This window comes from Mchenga conophoros, linkage group LG9 (assembly GCF_057382185.1).
Source record: "Mchenga conophoros isolate Kocher_MC1m ecotype Shallow Benthic linkage group LG9, M_conophoros_male_GT1.1, whole genome shotgun sequence".
Taxonomy (NCBI): Eukaryota; Metazoa; Chordata; class Actinopteri; order Cichliformes; family Cichlidae; genus Mchenga; species Mchenga conophoros.
Window position 1 is genome coordinate 7,643,625 of NC_140534.1, and position 20,832 is coordinate 7,664,456.

Below are 20,832 nucleotides of genomic sequence, written 5' to 3' on the forward strand. Positions count from 1 at the left end.
TGACCGCTGGTCAGTGCTGGGCCCAGATACAGGCATGAATCGATGCCCGGCTTTAAATCCAAAAACCACCGTCACCACACAAAAGTGAACGAGCTCTCCCTGTGATGTCAATGAACCTCATGGGAGTAGGTCAGATCTTACACAGACAAATGGATAAATCAGAACTTTAATGTTTACGCGAGACAAATCATTTTCACTATCAAAGAAGGACATGGCCACTGCGACATCAGCCGCGTGAGTTGAGGATCACTCCAAAAACACAAGGGTTTGACAGGAAACTGGAGTGCATGTAGTGTCTGTTTGGTCAGCTGAAAAAGATGAAAGAAAAATGAAAAAACCCAGAATGTTCAGATATCAAACTTTCCAGGTTTATTTCTAGAATACATCTTTATATCACAAAACAGTCTCCAAAATGCAGACTAGGATCTGTATATAAACTGTACAAAGCAAGGCACTATACACTGAAAGAATTAAAAATCAAACATTTCATCATCATCCTTTGTTTGCCTTTAATCAGGTCTGTATCTGTCCCACAGTAATGACACCGTCATTCATATCAAGAGCTTCATTTGATCAGTAAACAGCAAATGGTGATCTGTACAGCTGGAACATGAGACACAAACCTCTGCAACATTTATTATACACTTTATTTTGTTAGGTTTTCAATATCTGTTGAGTTTTTTCTTTTTTTTTTAAAACATTCTACATGGATGTAATATAAATATAATTTATTTTTAATGCACAGACATACATAGCAGAGAGTATCATGTGGAGGGAGTTCAGCAGGCTGACAGACCTGCTGACACCAACATGGCTGCAAGGCTGACAGTGTAAGGTGCTCCTGCTCAAAGTACACAAGTACATACATTAACAGAGTGGGAATTTACATGACTGCCATTAAAACATGCATCCACTCACAATCCTCTCCTACAACCAAAACACTGGAGTATCTTTTCCCCACACATCCAGGCAGCCCCACCCTTGGAGTCTGAGTTTTCTGATGACATCAGCAGCGCCCAGTTTTTCATCATTCAGAAAAGTCCTTTGGCTTTCTTCAAGTTCATCTGCTTCCAGCCGGGCAGAGCGCCGAACTCCTCTTTGCTCATCTCCAGGGCTCTCTGTGGGATCAGTCACACTCAGAATCAAACAGACACGACGCTCTGCTGCACACACTGATCGCAAACTCAAAGTACTCAGTCCTGTAGCCTGCACTGTGAGTGACAAACATCTGAACACATTCATGCATCAGTGAAGTTAAAGACGCATTCGATTTTCCAAAGTGCTCACAACTCCAGGATTCAGTTCACACGCATGTGAGTTGTGAGTGAACAGCCTGTAACCAAACATGCTATAGTAGAAACACGGTGTTAGAAAGGAGAGAAAATGGGTGACAATGCTGAACAAGGAGTGAACATCCCAAATCAGACAACTCACCTTCCCATAAGCCCCCACACCCTGGAGGGTGGAATCAGTGAAACAGGTAAGTTCATGAAGGGACAAAAGGAGCGAAACATGACACCATTAAAAACAAATGGAAGAAGTTGGAGAGTCAGAAGGAATGAAAGGAGGAATAAACAAGAGAAAAATCGTTAAAAAACAAACAGAAGTGAGAAGTAACGTTTGACTCATACACTGTCCAGCTGTTTGAAAAAAGTCAAACTACACGCTGGCTGCAAAGATGCATGACCTCAGCTGAGAGTCACAGATAAGGAAAAGACAAACAGAGAGGATAAGATGGAGAATCAAAAGGTGCAACAGCAGTACTCATGCTCTGGGGAAGGTTGCTAACATTCTGGGTCATTAAACCAAACCAATGACTTGAAAGACAATTTCCCTGAAGTGCTGACTGAGCTGCAAAATTAGGAGGCGATCCTGTCTTGGTTCACCACAACAAGCAACTACTTAATGTACTGTATGCAGCACTTCAGTAGAGGTTGTACTACCTGTTGTTGCCTATGTATGAATGAACTTAAAACAACTTAAAAACAAAAAAACTGGAGGTTCCTTCCTGGTGCTTCCTCACCTCCTATGACAGATTTTCTGGAAAATTAAAAGGCCGCTCCTTCCCTAAGTGCCTGTCTTGTGCTCTCTTACAGTGTTTTACAGTAGTGAATACTAACATTTAGTATTCTAAAACTAGACTACAGTCGATGTAGTCAATCTATGTTGTGACCGGCACAACAGAGTCCAGAGAAACTCTATGAGGACACAAACTTATGTGGCTTCAGAGCGGTTAGCTCGTAATGCCCAAGTTACCAGGTAAATTAATGCTGACCATCATTAGCTGGAGGGAAGCTAGAGCTAATAAAGCCCTTCTGGCCAAATTTAAAAGTGGAGGGCTGACATCAGCAAGTAATTTGATTCATGGTGGTGACCTAAATCGACCCAAGGCTGTTGTTCTTCTGACTGAAATAAGCCAACTAACTCACAAGCCAACACAGACCAACTTTACAAAAAAAGATTGTTGTCAGCTTAGTTGGAAAATGTTTTCTTAGAGACTTTTTGACAAGTCATTTATCAGTTCTAAAACGAAGCAACCTTTAAATAAATCACGGGCTCTTCACACTGGACATTTTTACCTGGAAGTCCTCATCAGACAAGTAGACCTCCAGGCGGAGGGGATCCACTCCCTCAGGCAGCGGCCGAGCTAGGAGATCGGCCAGCGGATATGTGGTCTTACAGAGCCGGGCCAACACATCCTCCACCAGAATAATCTGATGATAAATTTCTGCCTCCTAGAAACCAAAACAATACAACATAATTTTTTTGAGCTGATATCCAGACGGACCTGTATGCGAGTCTTTGACTTGTGCACTATTTGCTTCATATGTTGATATTAGTACGCACCCTCTCAGTGATCTCAGCGATGTCCTCTCTGTGCTCCCAGCTGGGGAACATGTTTGTGAAGGTGAGTGGCTCCAGACCAGCGTGGATCAAATATGCTTTGGGAGGCTTCTTCTCATTCTTTTCTGAGGAGAAAACGCAAGAAATGCATTTTAAAACAAGCAAACATCCTTCATTAACAACCAAGATTTCATTTATTTATCTGGGTTCCAAGATCCTGGGGTTGGTTTAGCAAAAGTGTCCACAACTACTGGATGGGTTGTATATTTATTAGGAAGAAAGTGGAATACCTCTGCAGTACTGCAGAACCGTCTCCATGGCACACTTCCTGTCCGAGTCCCAGCGGATTCGGGCCGAGCCAGTGCTTTCACTGTCCTGAGGCCACCAGCCCTGCCACAGGTACACCTCATGGTGGTTGTCCACCAGGAACAGGGCTGATAAATAGGTGGAAAAAAAAAAAAAAAAGACGATCACATCTGGTATGCTTCGTTGTCAGATTTTCAAGTGTTCAGTTAAGTGGTCATTTTTGTTCAGTGCAGCGCTGGACATGACTGATGGATTTGTCCTAACAGTTGAAAACCTAGACCTGCTGGTTCTGGTGAAAACTCTCAGCACACACTAAAGTTGTCATTCCTAGCATTCATTTCAATGTCTCATTATGGGATGTGCCTCAATCTGTATCCCTTCACGAGCATTTATGTCCTCATGCAACTCTTGATTGGCTGGTGATTGCAATGACCATGTTGGACAGAACCATCCACCAACTAGCGTGCACCACTACGCTGTTATTATTCAAACAACTCTTCTTGTTTTGGATCATCTCCCAACCGAGGGCTAAACAGGCTAGTTAGCTTAACTCTCTACAGACAGCTGCATGGTAAGGTAGTTTAAAATGCCAGGCATCACATACAGTCCTCCTTGTTATCACTCCAGCTAGCAGTGACTGAACCCTCTTTCCTCTGGGCTCAACTGTGCGTTGGAACAAAGTATCGAGTAAAGACACCAGGGCTGCTTGTTTTGCTTGAAAAGTCTCCAGCGATGGTACGCTTCTGCTCCAAGTGTAGCCTCAAGCAATGCTCAGGTCTGTGCCCTTACTGCTACTACTGAGATAAGCTTTTCTGGCAAAAACAAACAGCAATAATACAGAGAGAACCCCAACAAGAAGACAACCTCCTTTGAGCAAGCACTTCGCAACAGTAGGAAGGAAAAACTCCCTTTTAACAGGAAGAAACATCTGTCAGAATCAGGCTCACAGGGGAACAGCCATCTGCTGTAACCAACTGGGGGTGAGGGGAGGACGACAGGAAAAAAGATACAAAAAAGACAAAAGAAGTGCTTACCCTGAATAATGACTGCATAGTAGTGCAAGCTACTTAATGGTAGTTGGTTATTGTGGTCACCAACCAATCAGCAGCCAATTAAAGGAGATAAATGGTTTATTTGAACCATGCAAGGAGTCACACCCTATAGTGAGGGGTCTCATGCATCTCATTCTGAGAACTGGAGTTATGGAAGTAACTTTAAGTTATAGGGAAGTGATTCTGGCAGACATTACAAACATTTAATCCTTAATCACACCGCCCTTTGAGATTCTACTTCTTTTTCAATTATTAAAAATATTTGGTCTTCTCTGCTGAGTTTAGCTGAATTTCTAAAGCTGTTTTCATATTAAAAATACTTTATCAACCATGTCCAAAGTGCGACCCTTACTTGTAGCACTCTGGATGCAGCTGATGACATCAGCAAACTTAAAATCTCGAGCACAAGTTAATTGTCACATCCCTCAATAGACAACTACATTTAGAAAGTTGTTGTTCAGCCTGAAAACCTGTTTCAAGAAAACTCTGGACTTGTGTTAAGAGATTAAAGCTGCTTCAAAATGAGTGCAGACACCGTGTGTGTCTACTGTACCTGGTTGGGAAGCTGCATACAGGTCCTCCTGTAGGAAGGGCATGGAGTTGACCTGCTTGGGATCTCTGGCGGGATAGAGAAATTCCACAGCTGCAAACTCTCCTGAACTGCTGCTCAGCTGGTACAGATGAGGTGTGAAATTAAATCTGCCTGGATCTGAGGGTCAGAGGGAGAAACAGACAACGAAATGACAAATTTACAGCTGAAAAAAGTTAAAAGAATTAATACGTACAGTTACTTAAGTGCTGTGTTTTTGTTGTATACTGTACTAATACACAGAGCTTAAATATGTTTTTTCTACCACAATCTAAAATCTGAATTATATGAACAGCTGTGAAATCACAGTAATTCGTGTGGTTTTTTGTTTTTTTTAAAATAGCTGGATACATTCAATGGTTTTTGCTTTTGAAAATTTTTTAAACAAATATATTAGTCAAAAAATAAATGGATAAAAGGAATACTTTGAAATCACATCAGATTTGATCATATCCCGATATAACCTAGGTTACGTATTAGGAACAAAAGGATGCCACATCCTTTGATGGAAACGAAAATTACAACATCAAACTACATACAGCTGAAATCAAAGACAGCCTGAAAACAACTCAAAAATGGCACTCAGTAGTTTGTATGACTCCTACATGCTAGTATGCATGCCTGACAACGTTGGAGCATGTGGCTAATAAGACAATGGATGGTGTCCTGGGGGATCTCCTCCCAGATCTGGCCCAGCCTCTCACTGAGCTCCTGGACAGCCCGAGTTCAACCTGGTGGCGTTAGATAGACCACAACATAACGTCCCACAGATGTTCTATTGGATTTAGGTCAGGCGAGCGTGGGGGCCAGTCAATGGTGTCAGTTCCTTTATCCTCCAGGAACTGCCTGCTTACTCTCACCACATGATGCCCAGGACTACCTGCACCAGCGCAAGAATCTAATCCTGATACTTAATAGCAGCCAGAGTGCCGTTGCCATTTTGTTACCGTTTTATGGTATCATGTGACAAGAAGATGATTTCATGGCCACAATAAATGTCATATTTAACAATATTATCCGTAGTCTCCATCAGAACAGGACAATAAAGAAACAATATTATGTGAGGCTGCAGTGTTTGGACTTGCAGGCACAGATGAAAAAAAATAAGTCCATGGATCTGCATTAAGTGTTTAGCTTGTGATATTTTCTTAACATCAAAAAAAGATGACTTCCAGTTTTTATTATTACAGAATGACATGCATTTTTGGAGGTTTGATGTAAAATAATTCTGCTCTCTTACACAAATTAAATTCTTCCCAAAGCTTCCCAGATCTGGATCCGTATCATCTGTGCACATTATTATGTCGTTTATACTTTTCTAAGTATTAAAACTGCTATAGATCAAGATTTGCACTTGACTGCTGAAATTACTCTTTTTTTTTTGGTCGTACTAAGTAATAAAAGCCATCGGTTAATTAAAAACACTAAAAATATCGTTCAGGGGAATAACCTCTGAACAGATATGATATTTACTAGTTCAGTGAAGATGAATATTGAGTTCATGTGCTCAGTAATTCCAGGAGCAAATCAGCATTTTTGCCTTTAATAATTTATTTACTGATGTTTTAGAGGTCCCTTAGAGGTAATCAGGAACAAATTTTGGGCTTAAAAGACTGAAAATCTAATCTCTGTCGTCATGAGTTGAAAAAGCATTATATATTATAATGCTATTCTGCATTATTTTATGCTAAAGTGTGATTTAAAATCCTGCTTTGAACACTGACCACCACAGCTTAAGCTTAGAATATCATATTTACTAGTGATACTATTCAGAAATGCCTGAAATGAGTGAAGTACTTTCTCTACAATTGTGAATGCAGGACTTTTACTTGGAAAGGAGAATTTTGACAAGTGTTCCCACCTTGCAGCATGCAGTCGTAGGCTTTCCTGTCCCGCCTCCCGAGGGCTTCCCAGAAGCCCGTGGGCTCTGCTCCCTCATCACATTCCTGGATGGTGACCTTGCTACTGCTGTGAAGGCCGGCTTCCAAAGGACAACTGCAAAAAAACAGAGTGTGTCAGACTACGTGGTCACAACTGAACTCCTGACAAGTGGAAAACAGAGGTTTGCACTCACTGTTCTTTGATCTTATTGGCAGCAGTGCGCGCCACCTCCCGCGTGTGCACCTGAGACTTGCAGCCATGCCACAGGTAGATGAGGGCCTGGCTGATGCTCAGCAGCACCATGGAGACTCTTGAGCGCAGGCTGCTGCAGTGACAGGCGACCTCCAGCAGATGGCCCTCTACCTCCACCTCCCCACGCACACAGTACAGACGCCAATCATCTGAGACAAAGAGGGCAGATGAACGGAAGTGAACGAGATGGTCAAGTTATTTGGAGGTGTTTAAAACAAAGAAGTTAAAAGCTGTCCACTGTAGTAGGCTTACTCTGCGAATTTTCCTCCTCCTCTTCCCTCTTTCCTGAGTGGATGACCATCCCTCCCTTGAAGCACTGCAGGAAACATGGAGGCTCCTTTCCCTGCTGGACTTGAACCTAAAAAAACCCCAAAAAAAAACAAAAGATGTCAAAGCAATCATACTCCCATAAAATGAAACTGTAGACTAAGAAAGGCAGGAAACAAATTTCTATTCCATGCAAACTTGGTCTTTCAGACGCTCTTGTTGTACCTGTGCTCCACGCTCTTCATCCAGCTCCACCGTCATGAGTGCTGATGTTCCTTTCTCGCTGACGGTGGAGTTGCGGCCCTGCCAGAAGAAGTAGCAGCACTTTTCCTTCCCCGCTCCTGTCGTCTTCAGCTGCTCCGGGTTCTGTCTCTTCCCAACTGTAAGGGAGACATTCATCTGAGGTCTGTGTCTGCACACGGCCACAAAACCATGATTCATGAACATACATGCTGCTCCTCAGTGTCCTAGTAGATGCACCTGTGATATAAATGTGGATATCCTAGGTCCTCTGACCTTGAGGTTAAAGTCATCAGGATTCAAACTCGCCTGAGAATTTTAGTAGATCCATCTACGGTATGAATTTAAAAAAAAATCCTGTTCAAGTTATGAAGATCCGAAATGATTGTCATCTCTGAGCTGATGAGAGGTTTTTGTATCTGCAGGCATGAAGCTGGTGTGTGACTCAATGAACAAACGAGCTCTCTAATAAATCAATAAATGTCTGATCTGCTTCGAACTTGGCAAGCTTTCTGCAGAGTCCAATTTTAGGTCATTTGGGTAATGTGTGGTCTCAATCTTTTCAATGTTGCTAGGCAATAACCACAAAGAATATAGCAGATTATGTAACAGAATAACAAGTCAAATTTAAATGTCTGTTTCTGTATCGATTTTTTAGTCGGTGCCCTTTTCCAAAACTCTTTGACAGAGACCTGGTGCTCATGAATCGACATCTGGGGGGAATTCCACAACAGCAATGATACCGCTGGAAGTACAACTTCCAGGAGAACAAAGCTTCTTAAAACCCTGTTCTGAGGCAAAGGCTGCCAAGCAGCCTTTAATCAGATGTGGCTGGTGATTTTATACATCTGGTTTTTATGTCTTGGTGGACGTTTAAATTAGAGTTCATTTAGATGCTGCTTCAACATAACCGCTCAAATATGCTTCTGAGGTATTTCAAGAAGGCTGCGCAGCAGTGAGACTGATTTATAGACATTTGATCAAAGCCGAAGATATCACAGACCGACTGTCACATAATTCTTCTGATCTTGGAATAGAGTATAGACCATAGTTAGACCCACCTACAAAGCACAGACTGATTGTATGAGAGATTAAGACCATCACCTTTGCTACTGCTTATATTCTGAAAAAGGTCCCTATAAACAAACTAAATCTCATACCATTCTCACATGCTAACGGCACGTTAGTGTGGAATTTTGGATGTAGCTTACACGATAATATTAGTAATAATATACAAGTAGTATTACAGAATTGACAGAACAGAATTTGAGTATTGGGAAAAAACAGTAGTGTACCACCATGGCACCAGACACAGCACTACTCAATTAAAACACAGCAGACAGGTCCAGCATAACCACTGATTTTCTGTGGCTGTCTAAAACTGATCACAGCAGTGGTGAAACCAACTCTTTCTTTCCTCCTTGTACTCTCCCCCTCTTGTATTCTAACAAGCATTTAGTTTGTTTAATCTGTAACATAAAACTGGAGTTTGTGGTATTCTGCTTCACAAGTCAAGAGCAGCGGCAGGAGCTGAGCCAGCTTCACTGAATCTGCAGACATTTGGCTGCGTGGTACATAACTGATTTCACCAACAGTCCTCCCCAAAGGTGTACTTTGGTGTTCTTGGAAGTACTCTGAGTCAGAGAGGATGTGCTATGTGGTTAAATTGGCCTAGATCTGCAGTAACAGACATAAAATCAAGGATCCTGTGGTTCTGTGGTTTAGGTAAACTGGAAATAAATGTATCAGTATTGTAGTCAATACTACAACTCACTCAATAAGACAACTTTTAGCAGTGGAAAAAGCAAAACATTATGTGCAAACTCTGCATACAAATGAAGAAATTATAACAAACATGACTGATATACTGTCTCCACAACTCCATCTGCTGGCCGGTTTGAATGATTGACTCTTCTAAACACATCCCTGCACAAGTGGTAGATTGGACACAGATTCTCTCACCCCAACCGGTCGCAGCAGATGGCCGCCCCTCCCTGAGCCTGGTTCTGCCGGAGGTTTCTTCCTGTTAAAAGGGAGTTTTTCCTTCCCACTGTCGCCAAAGTGCTTGCTCATAGGGGGTCATATGATTGTTGGGTTTTTCTCTGTATCTATGAAGCGCCTTGAGGCGACTTTTGTTGTGATTTGGCGCTATATAAATAAAATTGAATTGAATTGAATCTACACAAACAAGTCTGTTTTGACTAAAGTGGTCCTTTAGGAATGCAGTTCATCAACTACTGCAAAATTACAAGGTTTACATGAATATATGTGCTCAGTACGCACCAGCAGTGCTGACCATGTATTTCCACTTCACTACATAGGTGTCACCCTCGTGGAACTGGCCAATGCTCTGGCGCGGCAGGCGGCTGTAGTCGAACTCCAGGATGTGCCAGACCTCCACTGCCAGAGTGCTGATCTCGTAGCTGCGCCACTCCTCTGCCTCCACCAGGCCGTAGCCCCGGCCCACATTGAAGCCATCCAGAATGGTGCAGACGGGTGTCTGATGGAGGGTCAGCATCAGTGAGGTATTGCACGCACTGGGCTGATCACGGGTGGGCTGCTCCTGGTGGGGATTGAAGTAGAAGAAAGAAATAAGTGTGCTGAATCTGCTGAAGCATGTTACTCCCACAAAAACAAAAAATGAGGATGTAGGTAGAATAAAGTGTTTGCTGATACCTTTTGATCAGTACTGTGATCGCTGCTGTTTTTTGTAGGACTGGGAGTTTTCCTGGAGTCGCTCCAGTCCAGGAACTTTTCTTTGAACAGGGTGGTCTCATTGTGTTGAGTCAGTCTGCCAAACACTGCCCAGTCAGGGCGACCCTGGCCTTTTCTACATGCGAAGCGGACACAGTGTATAGTGCATTATTATTAAAACCAATGAAGATGCCTGAAACACACTCCTGCAATGTCAGTTAATTTCTGAGGCCTTACTTAGACCAGAAAGTAAAAGAGAAAACATGACCATCTCTTCAAAGCTCTCTGCACAAAGGGCAAAAACACCATGTGTATGCAGACTTCCTGTGATTGACATTCTCAATATCTGTACATAACCATGCATCTAAGCTGTAGTATGTGTTTCCATACTTGGGTATGAGTGGGTTACACTCTCCTGGGTCCAGTGGGTTGATGTCACAGTTTGTATAATCAAAGGTGCCATTCCACAAGTGCTTCGCCAGCTGGAAAGCCACCTTCCTCTGCGACAAAGTCACTTCCTTCCCGTGCCAAATGTACATCTCACTGCCAAAGTCAAAAACCAGAACCTGCAGAAAACAGAACGTGGTGTTTTCTCCAGAGCATTTATATCACCACTAGAGGGAGCCAAAAGTCATTTTAAAACTTTATTTTAGATTTGAGCTGGATTTACAGTTTGCAACAGTTTTAACTTAATTTGTCTCACCTCCTTAGGATTGAGCAGACAACAGCGAGGCATCTTGGCCCAAAAATCATCATCTGGGACCAGTTTGTCATCCATCAGGCGATAAATGCAGTTGGTCTCCACAATGGCGCCCTCGTACAGCTCATCTTCATCTGGCGTTCCTGCAGCTGCAAGAGCAAACATGGAGGCATTGGATTTCATCTTATTGAAACAGTTTCTTGGAGTTTTTCACATTTGAATCCTTACACTGATAACTCGACTGCCCCCCCAGGATCTTCCAGAACTCCTTGACAGCATGGTTTGTGTTAATGCCCTCTTCAATGACTTGGACATAGTTGGCTCGACAACCCAAATCTCTTTTGCTCTGGATGAAATTGGCCAACTCTGAAGCCTGAAAGAGAGACACACACACACACACACACACAGCATAAAAAAAGTAGACACTTCCATCTTAACAAGTATATTTATCTCATTTCTAGTCAAAATTTATCTCATTACACTTAAAATAAGACAAAATCAGCTACAAAGCAACATTCCAGTAAGATATAGAAACTTCTTCACTCGGTGAATCTTGAAACGAGAGAAAAACTAGAGGATTTTCACTTGTTCCATTGGCAGATTTTTTCCGCTTATTTCAATGTAAAATATCTTGTATTAACACACGAAATAACTGTTAGAATATAAAGTACCAAAGTTTATGAAGTGAACTAGAACAACCCCATGAAAGCTGTGGACACCGGCTCACAACAGTCCTTTGTGTCAGATTTAGGTCACTAGTTTATTCAGCTAAAAGGTCATCAGAACACACACACACACACCTTCCTGAGCTATGCCACTGTAGCTTCCTCCTAACACTGTTTACATCCTGCACTTGAAGCCCGTCCCACATGCAGCAGTGAGACCCTTATACCACATGATTTCAGTTCTTAGAGGGCTGTAAATTCCCAAACAGTAAGTATACTGTACTCAAATCTAAGCATACCAACAATAAGCCGTTTTGTAATCACTGCTTTGCAGCGCTCTGAGTTGTAACCCACCTTGCTCTTCTCAATAACATTGGCAAACTCTCCGATCCAGATGAAGCAGTGTTGTGGCGTGATGAGCAGGAAACAGTCGCCGCTATTCAGGGAGGATGCTCGCGGCTCCACCAGTCGGGTCTGGATGTGCCGGCGGCCTGGTTTCACACAGACAGGTAGTCAGATCGTCACATTATTGTACTTGCAGTAACAGGGCAAGCATCTGCGAGTCTCACCACTTCATCAAGTATGTTATCTACATTAACTTCTAATTTTCCTGCAAATAAATAAGGGCAGCAAAACAAATATTTGTTAGAGTTTTGTGATTTTAGGACGCTTTTGGCTTCTACCATCTACCAACCATCAGGTTGGGACAGCTAACCTCCAAACAAAACAGTAACCCCAGTGTTGAGGATTTACTCTGCATTACAGACAGCAGGCTTTAGAGGAGTGGATCAGCCTGGGGCAGTGTGAGGCACCCTGGTGAGAATGATTTGGAACCACAGCTGTCACCAACAGACATAAGGAGGAGATGCACAGACATGCTCTCATCTCCAGTTTTAGATATCCTCCGGTCCTCTGGAAAGGACACTCTTGAAGAAGCATCCTCCAGAGCTTTGTGTGAACTGGTTTTTGTTTTTCCGTTCCTTAAACGATTAATTGTAGCAGCTGCTACAGACTCACTGACTGCAATTTAAAAATACTGAGCACACACAGTTTATTAACTTGTTATTCGGTACTACAAATTATTGCCTGGAATGTTTTTTCCACTTTACACTAGCTGCACTGTTTTTATTGTATTTTATTATTTTTCTTTGGCAAAATAACATTCAGCAGGCAGCACAGAGTTTAGCATCTTAGCAAGATGCTGCTAGATTTAAATGTGGGATTAATGGAAATAAACCTGCATGAGTGCTAAGCCTAAAATGTGAACCTGAATTAAAACATTGCAGAATCACAGCACATTAATCAAAGAATTTCTGAAAAACTGCAAAAACCAAAGAGCTATTGTCCTCGCTTTTAACAAAAGTATTCAAATATGGTGCAGTGGACTGAATAAAAAGAAAAGTAGAATTATTCCTGTTGTGAGGGTAGGTGTTTCTGTACATTTAGTGCAGTGTTTCCAGTATCTTTAACTGACCTTTGACCTGCAACAGCATTAGTTTCTTGTAAGGCACAGCGCTGTTGTTGGACATCTGCTCTGAGATGTTGACGCTGCGCAGGTTGACACTGCTGAAGTTCTCCTTGCTGGCCAGACCGGCGAGAGCCACTTCAGAGAAACCAGAGTTCTTATTCACTGCAGGAAAAAGAGCAGAGCACAGAGAACTGACATTAGACTGCAAGAAATACACACAACAATTTTAATTTATTACTCTTCATTCTTATACAGCAAAGACACATCCACCCAGTACACACAGCCATGACCACAAAGCTCTACTGTGTCTCACTACAGCAGGTACTAAAGGTTTAATGCTATGAGAGGAGGTGAAGGAGGATGTTACACATCAAAGAGTGTGGGTTCTTGTCTTCACAGTCAAAACAAGCTGCTGTGCACGTGTAGCTCGTAAACAAAGCTGACTTTTCCGAGGACTGCTCAGCACAATAACAGGAAAGGGACACGCATGCAGGTCTGCTCACATCCCAAAGCGGTGTGCGTGGGTTCATTCAAAGCAAGTGGAGAAGCTTTTAGAGTGCATGATACAAGTGAGCCTTTCTATATGAGAGTGATGCTATATTGCCCTCTTTTTCCATAGAAACACTGACTCAATTGGTCAATACATCTCTCTGTCAATATAAGGGGCAAGATATTTGCATTTGCTGATAACATGAATGCACACATCACAGGGAAGAAGAGAGAAGAGATTTTTGGCCTCTTTGTGCATCTGTCAATTTCACCAGCCTCCCACAACACGGCACAGTTTGACATGCAGGGTAAAGTAGGAATGGCAGTGTCCAATGCGCCTGGCAACAACCGCAGGAATGATAAATTACAACAACCTGTTGGTGCTTGGACAAATAGAGCATCGTCAAGGAGACTGTATATTATTTTAAACAGCTGCTCCTCATCCACCCTCACTCACTCTTCTCAGCCTTCATCCTTTTGCTCTCCAGCAGGCCGATGTTGAGCCTCTGCTCCGTGTACTCGTGTCTGATGTCCTCCCTGGCAGCCAGCATCTTTAGAGGGTTCCTGGATGACTGGACGTTACGTGCTGGGCGCACCGCCCGCTTGTGCTGTACCATCTCTGAGGTCAGCCTGCAGAGAGGTCAGCGGTAAAGGGTCACAGTTAACAGGAACAAGTCTCACCCTCAGTGATGAGTCAAAACCACATCAGGCATCGAGAGCTTACTTTGGCACCTGGGGACCGAAGATGGCATCAAAGTCGTCATCTATCTCCAGCTTGTTGGTGACGGAAGGAAGTTCCTCCACTTGGCGGTAGAACTTGGAAAAAGTTTCGTCTTCGAGGGTCATCACTTCCTTTACCTTCTTTTCCGTCACTGTGATGGTTGCTTCTGGCAGTCCAGACACTGAGGACAGACAGAAAGAAGCGACTCTTTAAAAACCACAAAAATACAGAAAATGGAAATTATTCACTTTCTTTGTGACTTTTAACTGGTGTTTTAACAAGCCCCACTAATAACAACCAACCATTCTGTGTGAGGGCTTTATCTAACACATAATTACACAAATTGACTTTCATTTATCTTAGGTGTCTAACATGATGCTATAGACACAGTCCGCAGTACATGGTTTAGCTGTGGCCTACTGTCTTCTATTACAGGTTGCATGCTGACCTGCACGGGATGAATATGGATCAGATTGTCACACAAGCCCACTCAGAAACGTCCGAGTGAAAAGATCAAAGTTTACCTGGTTCTTCAATATTTAAAAAGAACAGTTTTGCAGCAGCTCCATGTCAAATGTTGCTTTTGTAGAAAGTAGTTTGATATCACTTGTATCGTCTAATGATATCAAGAAAAGATAGTTTCTGCAGCTATCAGCTTCCATACCTACATGTAAGCAGGCACCATTAATACTCGTGTCTGTGAAGGACTCACTTTTATTGTTGAGCTTGCCCAGGAATGACTCCAATTTATCCAGCTTCATGTCTGACTCCAGGTTCAGATCTGGCATGGCCTTGATTTCTGCACACGCACACACACGCACACGCACACGCGCGCACGCACACACACACACACACACACACACACACACGCGACAGAGCCAACAAAGTGTTTGATTTTAGGTGAAAAGGAAAGCAACATGAGGTTCTGCTCATACATGTCACGACTAATGTTGCTTCTGTTGACTGAATAATGAGTATAATGGAAAGTTACAGTCACAATGCCGTAAATCTAAACATGGTCACAAGCACTTCCAAGGCCTCCAAATGTGAACTCTTCAGCACTTCAGACTCATGCACATTAGTCCAGGTGATTGCCTTCCCCTGGGCTACGTTCTATTAGGCTTTACAAGCCAATAGAAGTCTCACAGCAACACGAGTCACAGTGTTGGTGATATTGGTGGTTTGGATGAGCGGCGTGATAAATGGCAAAAAAGACAAAAAGAGTAAACCTTCAGTATCAGACATCTGTTCCATGTCTTTGGAAAGAAAAGCAAAAACAGAATAACACAAAAGTATACATTTAGCACCTACGCAACATGAGCTCAGAGGCTAACGAGGTAACAAAGTCGCGTCATTAATTTAAATCGGATTTAAGCAATGGCTGAACTCTTAAAGTCCTGAAAAATCCTCCTGAAACCATCTGTTAACATGAAAGCAGGGTGACATGCTCTAACAGGGAAACACAGAAATGAAGTGCAACTGACCATCCTGTGGTTTAGAGATGGCAATGCTGCCATTCTTGGGTTTGGACGGCACAGGATTCTGAAGAGCAGCAGGGGAGGCCAGACCTGCAGCAACAGAGACATGTGATGACTCAGGTACAATCTGAAGGGGAAGGGCTGTTTGTGATTTTAGTAAAAACACAAATTCATTTGTTTTCATAGTTTCACAGGCAGATGCAGTACTATCAGTTTGTAGGTTCACACAGAAAGCAACAGGTGTGGGTGTCTTTGCATGTGTTGTATGTTACAGAGCTCTGGAATAATAAGCAGGAATAGTTAATGAAACTGTCCATCGTTTGCCACGTCAGGGTAAGTGCACAGCTAATGCGGAAAGCTCCAACCATTAAATCATTTCTGCTTCAGCAAAGGCCTTGGAGCAGCTACTCTGGCCTGATGGAGGGAAAACGAGAGTCATTCTCCCCAAGCTGCTAGCTGTGGAGCAAGCTTTTTTTAAGCATTCAGGACACAGAGCTGAGGCTGACGTTAACTCTTTATTGCTCTGCAGCAGTGCATAACGAGCACAGGTATGCCAGTGGAAAGTGAGCGTTTTTGCCCTCTGACCTTTCTTCACCATGCGTGCAGCCACAGTGAACTGGGTCGAGTCATTGGCAGCTCCGTGGCCTTTAGACTTCCAGGATTCCTCTCGGGCCACGATCAGCTGCTTCCTCTCCTCAATGGACATGTGAGCCTCGATGCTCTCAGACTCCATCTCTGCCTCTGCTAACCTCTGAGAAAAGAGGGAGGACAAGTCAGTGTCAAGTGTAAGAGAACACTTCTCAGGTGCCTTACTGCATCATTTGTAATGTGCGATGCATTCCAGGGAGCATTTTGTGAATGGGTAACCCATCACATCCCTGCATTTATTTAAATGTCCTTCATAAAAGTGCTTGCTATACAAACTCAAAGCCCACAGGACAAATATGGCCCTTTACAAATTGTCATGTGGCCACAAAATCTTTTAAGACTATTTATAAATTTTACCCTGCTTAGCTGAAGCTGCACAACGATCATTAAGCACCACATTTGGAGTCACACGCCAAATTAAACAGCGTTTCCTGTACTTTCATGGAAGTAAACAGACTGTTGATAACAAGGTCAGAAAGTCTCCAGAGACGTGGGAGACCGAATGCTTCTCGGCATCGACCCACGGATCCATTTGCTGAGATATAAACTCAGTTTTCTATTCTGCACGCCAGCAGAGGTTTGGAGTCGTAGAGGCGCTGCAGAAAGCTGCTGAACTGTAACGCAAAATATGTGTTGGATCCAAATGGCAATGAAGAAGGACGAAAACTGCAGAGAAGCTGCAGTTTATTCACAGCTTTCAGGCGTTTATGCACAGAAACTTGATGCCAGAAGATTCGACTGTACAGTGCAGCTAACTTGCTCTGTTAAAGCTGTAATGTAAAGACAATGATTTTATAAACACCTCCAGTCTCCTAGTAGCTGTAATATTCAGGCTTTTGATTAACGCTGTGGTCAGCAGGGCTGTGAGGTGAGGAAGCGAGGTTGTTGGGCTAAATGGCACGTCCATTAAGTTAACTTTGTATGGACTTCTTAATGCCTGGATGTGGGTTTTATCTGGACAAAAACCAACAACATTTTGGGGAAATGCCAGATGTGATTCTCATTTTTGAGTGTGGCCTTTGAGTTTGACACTGTTCAAACTGCACTCATCACTAAAATCTACCCATCAAAATGGACACAGTACTGCATCTTTTGCAGTCTGTGTGTTTAAATGTTTCCCACATTCATAAACAACAAAGTGCCCAAATACACAAAGAGTACACACAGAGAAAATGAGAAAATCTTTGCCTCACACAGCGCTAAAGTCATTCACCTCTATTTGAACAATATTAAGAAATGACACATGACTGTGTGGGTGTTTAAAGTAACTCGTGACAGTAAAATGGAAGAAGTCTATTGAATATAGCAGACTGCAACTCATGGTGCTGGAGCTTTGATTGCTGTGTTTGTGTGGAGGCTGCCAGCGGTGAGTGGGAGGGGGAGGAATTGCCCAGAAAGCTGTGTATAGCTTCGAAAGGGTCACCTTTCGTCTCCAGGGGTGTTTTTCATCCACCTGCACGGGTCTGCGAGATCTGATGGCCTTCACAACCAGAGGGATGGATGAGGAAGGTAAGAAAAGATGAGGATTATGGATGAAAAGACGGAAGAAAAGATCCAAGCTCTGCACAAGCACGAGAAGCTGCAGGGGCTGCCATGCTGGCCCTGTGCTGATAACGATGTGCGACTTATATCAATATCAGTGTGCTAGTGCCTGAATGGTTTTGCCTCCCATACACCGCAGTGGATTTTAAATCAAAAAGTGCAGACTTCAGCTCTAATTCACCAATTACCAGTTCATTAATTAACCATTAAGGACATTTTTATACAGTCTCAGTTTTTCAGAAACTCAAAAGTAAATGGTGGTGTACAGAGGCAAAAATTAAAGAAATTCCACCACTGTCCAAATATTTCTGAACCTCAGAATGAACACATTAATAATGCATATTAACCACAGTGATGTGGCTAAGGAGCAAAGTTGTAGAATAGGGTTTGTAATGTGTGAGTTTAGTGAAGCAGGTGTGTGAGCAAGTACAACAAGCAATGCAAGGCAGCAAGACCTGTTGACGCGTCCTACCTGGCTGGCTGATTCGGTTGCATTGTAAGGAGGCTCAGGAGGAGTAGAGAAAGTAGCAGCAAACACTGGCTCCTATGGAAGCCACAGAAATAGGAAATGTACACATACACATGAAGGGGATGATCAGGAGTATAGCAGCTGCAGGGGTGTCGCTGGGATTTTAGAAACACTGGCATCATGCGAAACAAGGCTTTAATGTATCAGTTTTCTAGTTACATGTAGTGTGAGACTCTTTGCAAAAACAACTGTACAATGAACTCTGCAGCTCTGGAGATTTTTCAACGGGTTTCAGGAAATAACAAGTTGTGTCACAGACGAGGCATTGGGATGATCTCAGTTTGGGGTTAGAGGCTCCAAACTTACAACAGAAAGTCTTCATTCCAGATGACCAACAAGGGAGGGGCTGATGAGGAGCTTGACTTGCATTAGTAAGTAAAGGTCAGGGTATTCTAGCCTGTGTCATATTGAGGGGAGTGTAACAATAAAAGAAAGAGATGATCTAATTTAAAGTGCAGTTCAGTTACTTTGCAGAAACCTTGTTTTGCTGTACCATTACAACAAAATGCAACAGCAGTTATTTAGACTCAAACCTGTCGGGTATGTTATCCACCACTACCATTCATTCAGTCTGGTTCAAGTGTTGTGGGTGAGCATTGTGTATAAGACAATCTGATCTCATTTGGTTGAATGGTTCTCATTAATTACCAAAACGCTGTTGCCTCAGTAGTGTTTCCCCAAGACGTACAGCTGCCTGCTCTACTCTGTATGTGCACAAACATGCTCGCTTAGCTGGTTAACTTCACAGTGAGGGTTTAAAAAAAGATTCACAATATGGTTCTCATGGACATCTTGTTTACTTTTTCCACTGATGTACCATAAGCTGAATTTAAAGAATTATGTCATGTTTGTGTTTTTACCATTTAAAAATTTCCCCGTTAGTGGTTATTGATGGTTTTCCTCACTTTTAATCATTTATATTCTTTCTTGTTACTTGTATCCACCAATGAAACAAACACATTGTGCAAACAATACACATTAATAATAAATTAATAAAAAAATCCCTGCAGCCACATTAATATGCAAAGCCACAGCCCTGAACCACTGGAACAGAGATGAAACTGGAACAGATTGAAGCACGCCAAACTGACTCTTGAGATTTTAGACCAACTTTCAGACAAATCTTACGCCACAAGAAACATTTGTCATAAATGTGAGTCGATTAGAGAAGCAGAGGTTGCGTGCCAAAGTCAATATGATAAATGGGAAATTTTTAACTCAATTAAATTAGATTCATAGTGTAAGACAGAACAGGAAATTCTAACACAATTATAAATCTGAAACCTGATGAGCAGTGGTGGGATGAGGAACACAGCATAATTACAACAATCAGAATGATTATTAATACAATTTGTCTTTAAGACACACCCACACGCAGTTCCACCACCAGTACCACCACAAACAGACACACAAACGTAGCTCTGTGTGTTCCACCAAGGCTAAGAGTTTTCAACAGGAAACAAAGTTAAAGATGGAAAAATGAAAACTAAATGCATTTGACACATACGTGCACACACGTTTGGTTTCTGCACGGGCCTTACCCAAAGCTGGTCGGACACAGCAAACTCGTCAATCATCATCATCGCTTCATCATCCTACAGACGAGCAGCCAAAGAAAAAGGGACAGTTCCCAGCATTCATTTCACACACAGGCCAAAGCACATTACTCCCGCTCCCTGTGAGTCTTTACAGATTCTATACTCCAGGTATGACATTTATCACGCGGGCGAATGGTTAATTTCTAGGTAAATATCAAGTTTGTAGTATGTGTAAAGTAAAAAGAAACAAAGTCCATCAAAAAGCAAAGTTGTCCAAACAGCCTTTATTCTGCTCTACTTGCCGTTTTTCTCTGACTCGGTTCTGTATCTGCATTATCTGTAGTTTTGCACTTCTTCGATTCAAAACAGGAAACCTGATGAATCATGTCTACTCGCTCGGATGAATTGGAGGATGGAAACAAGATGAAAAACATCAACTGCCCTTCCCCTTGACCTGGACCCAGCCATCACTTCAAATTGATTAGGTCTTGAAAGATTTCCCTGATTTGATTAAGACATATCTTTAAAAAAACCAAAACAAAAAAACCCCCAGAAAAAGCTCCTCAATCAGTGTGTCTGATTGCACACGATGAATCAAAGCTACGTAGGTAAAGTACTTCCTGACCTTAAACAAACTACTAACCCAAAATGAAAATATGTATGTGTAAAGCTGTCGAGCTGAGCAAACCTTGATAAGCTGCTGGAAACAAAAACAGCTGTGCCACGGCAGCTGAATATGTCTAAACAGAGAGGTGCGTGTCCTGTGCCTGACCTAACCCTTCCTTCAAAAACAGAAACGCAGTCAACATGCAGAGGAAAGAAATCAGGTTTATTTTTTTATTTTAAAAAAGAAAAAGTAAAGGACATGCAAACAGAGACAAACAGAAGAGTGAAAGTTTACATGTAACATGCAGTTAACTAGAAACAAA

At 42.5% G+C, this 20,832-nt stretch overlaps 1 protein-coding gene across 16 annotated transcripts in view; it reads right to left on the reverse strand.

Moving 5' to 3' along the window:
* Positions 1-346: 346 nt before the first annotated feature.
* svila (supervillin a) overlaps positions 347-20,832 on the reverse strand; it is a 77,849-nt gene continuing 57,363 nt past the window's right edge. For 10 of the 16 annotated variants that reach the window (XM_085286270.1, XM_085286260.1, XM_085286271.1 and 7 more), the window contains 25 exons: positions 19,907-19,960; positions 18,309-18,380; positions 17,718-17,774; positions 16,232-16,397; positions 15,653-15,736; positions 14,881-14,967; positions 14,172-14,349; positions 13,905-14,077; positions 12,965-13,120; positions 11,845-11,981; positions 11,054-11,198; positions 10,829-10,974; positions 10,516-10,691; positions 10,108-10,261; positions 9,715-9,994; positions 7,417-7,571; positions 7,177-7,282; positions 6,866-7,073; positions 6,653-6,786; positions 4,756-4,911; positions 3,135-3,278; positions 2,848-2,969; positions 2,580-2,735; positions 1,435-1,455; positions 347-1,118 (listed from right to left, as the gene is read on the reverse strand). In XM_085286270.1, coding sequence (XP_085142396.1) covers positions 1,032-1,118; positions 1,435-1,455; positions 2,580-2,735; positions 2,848-2,969; positions 3,135-3,278; positions 4,756-4,911; positions 6,653-6,786; positions 6,866-7,073; positions 7,177-7,282; positions 7,417-7,571; positions 9,715-9,994; positions 10,108-10,261; positions 10,516-10,691; positions 10,829-10,974; positions 11,054-11,198; positions 11,845-11,981; positions 12,965-13,120; positions 13,905-14,077; positions 14,172-14,349; positions 14,881-14,967; positions 15,653-15,736; positions 16,232-16,397; positions 17,718-17,774; positions 18,309-18,380; positions 19,907-19,960 — 3,354 coding nt within the window. In that variant the 3' untranslated portion in view covers positions 347-1,031. The remainder of the gene's footprint in view (positions 1,119-1,434; positions 1,456-2,579; positions 2,736-2,847; positions 2,970-3,134; positions 3,279-4,755; positions 4,912-6,652; positions 6,787-6,865; positions 7,074-7,176; positions 7,283-7,416; positions 7,572-9,714; positions 9,995-10,107; positions 10,262-10,515; positions 10,692-10,828; positions 10,975-11,053; positions 11,199-11,844; positions 11,982-12,964; positions 13,121-13,904; positions 14,078-14,171; positions 14,350-14,880; positions 14,968-15,652; positions 15,737-16,231; positions 16,398-17,717; positions 17,775-18,308; positions 18,381-19,906; positions 19,961-20,832) is intronic. The other 6 variants (XM_085286261.1, XM_085286262.1, XM_085286259.1 and 3 more) reach the window with 6 other exon arrangements.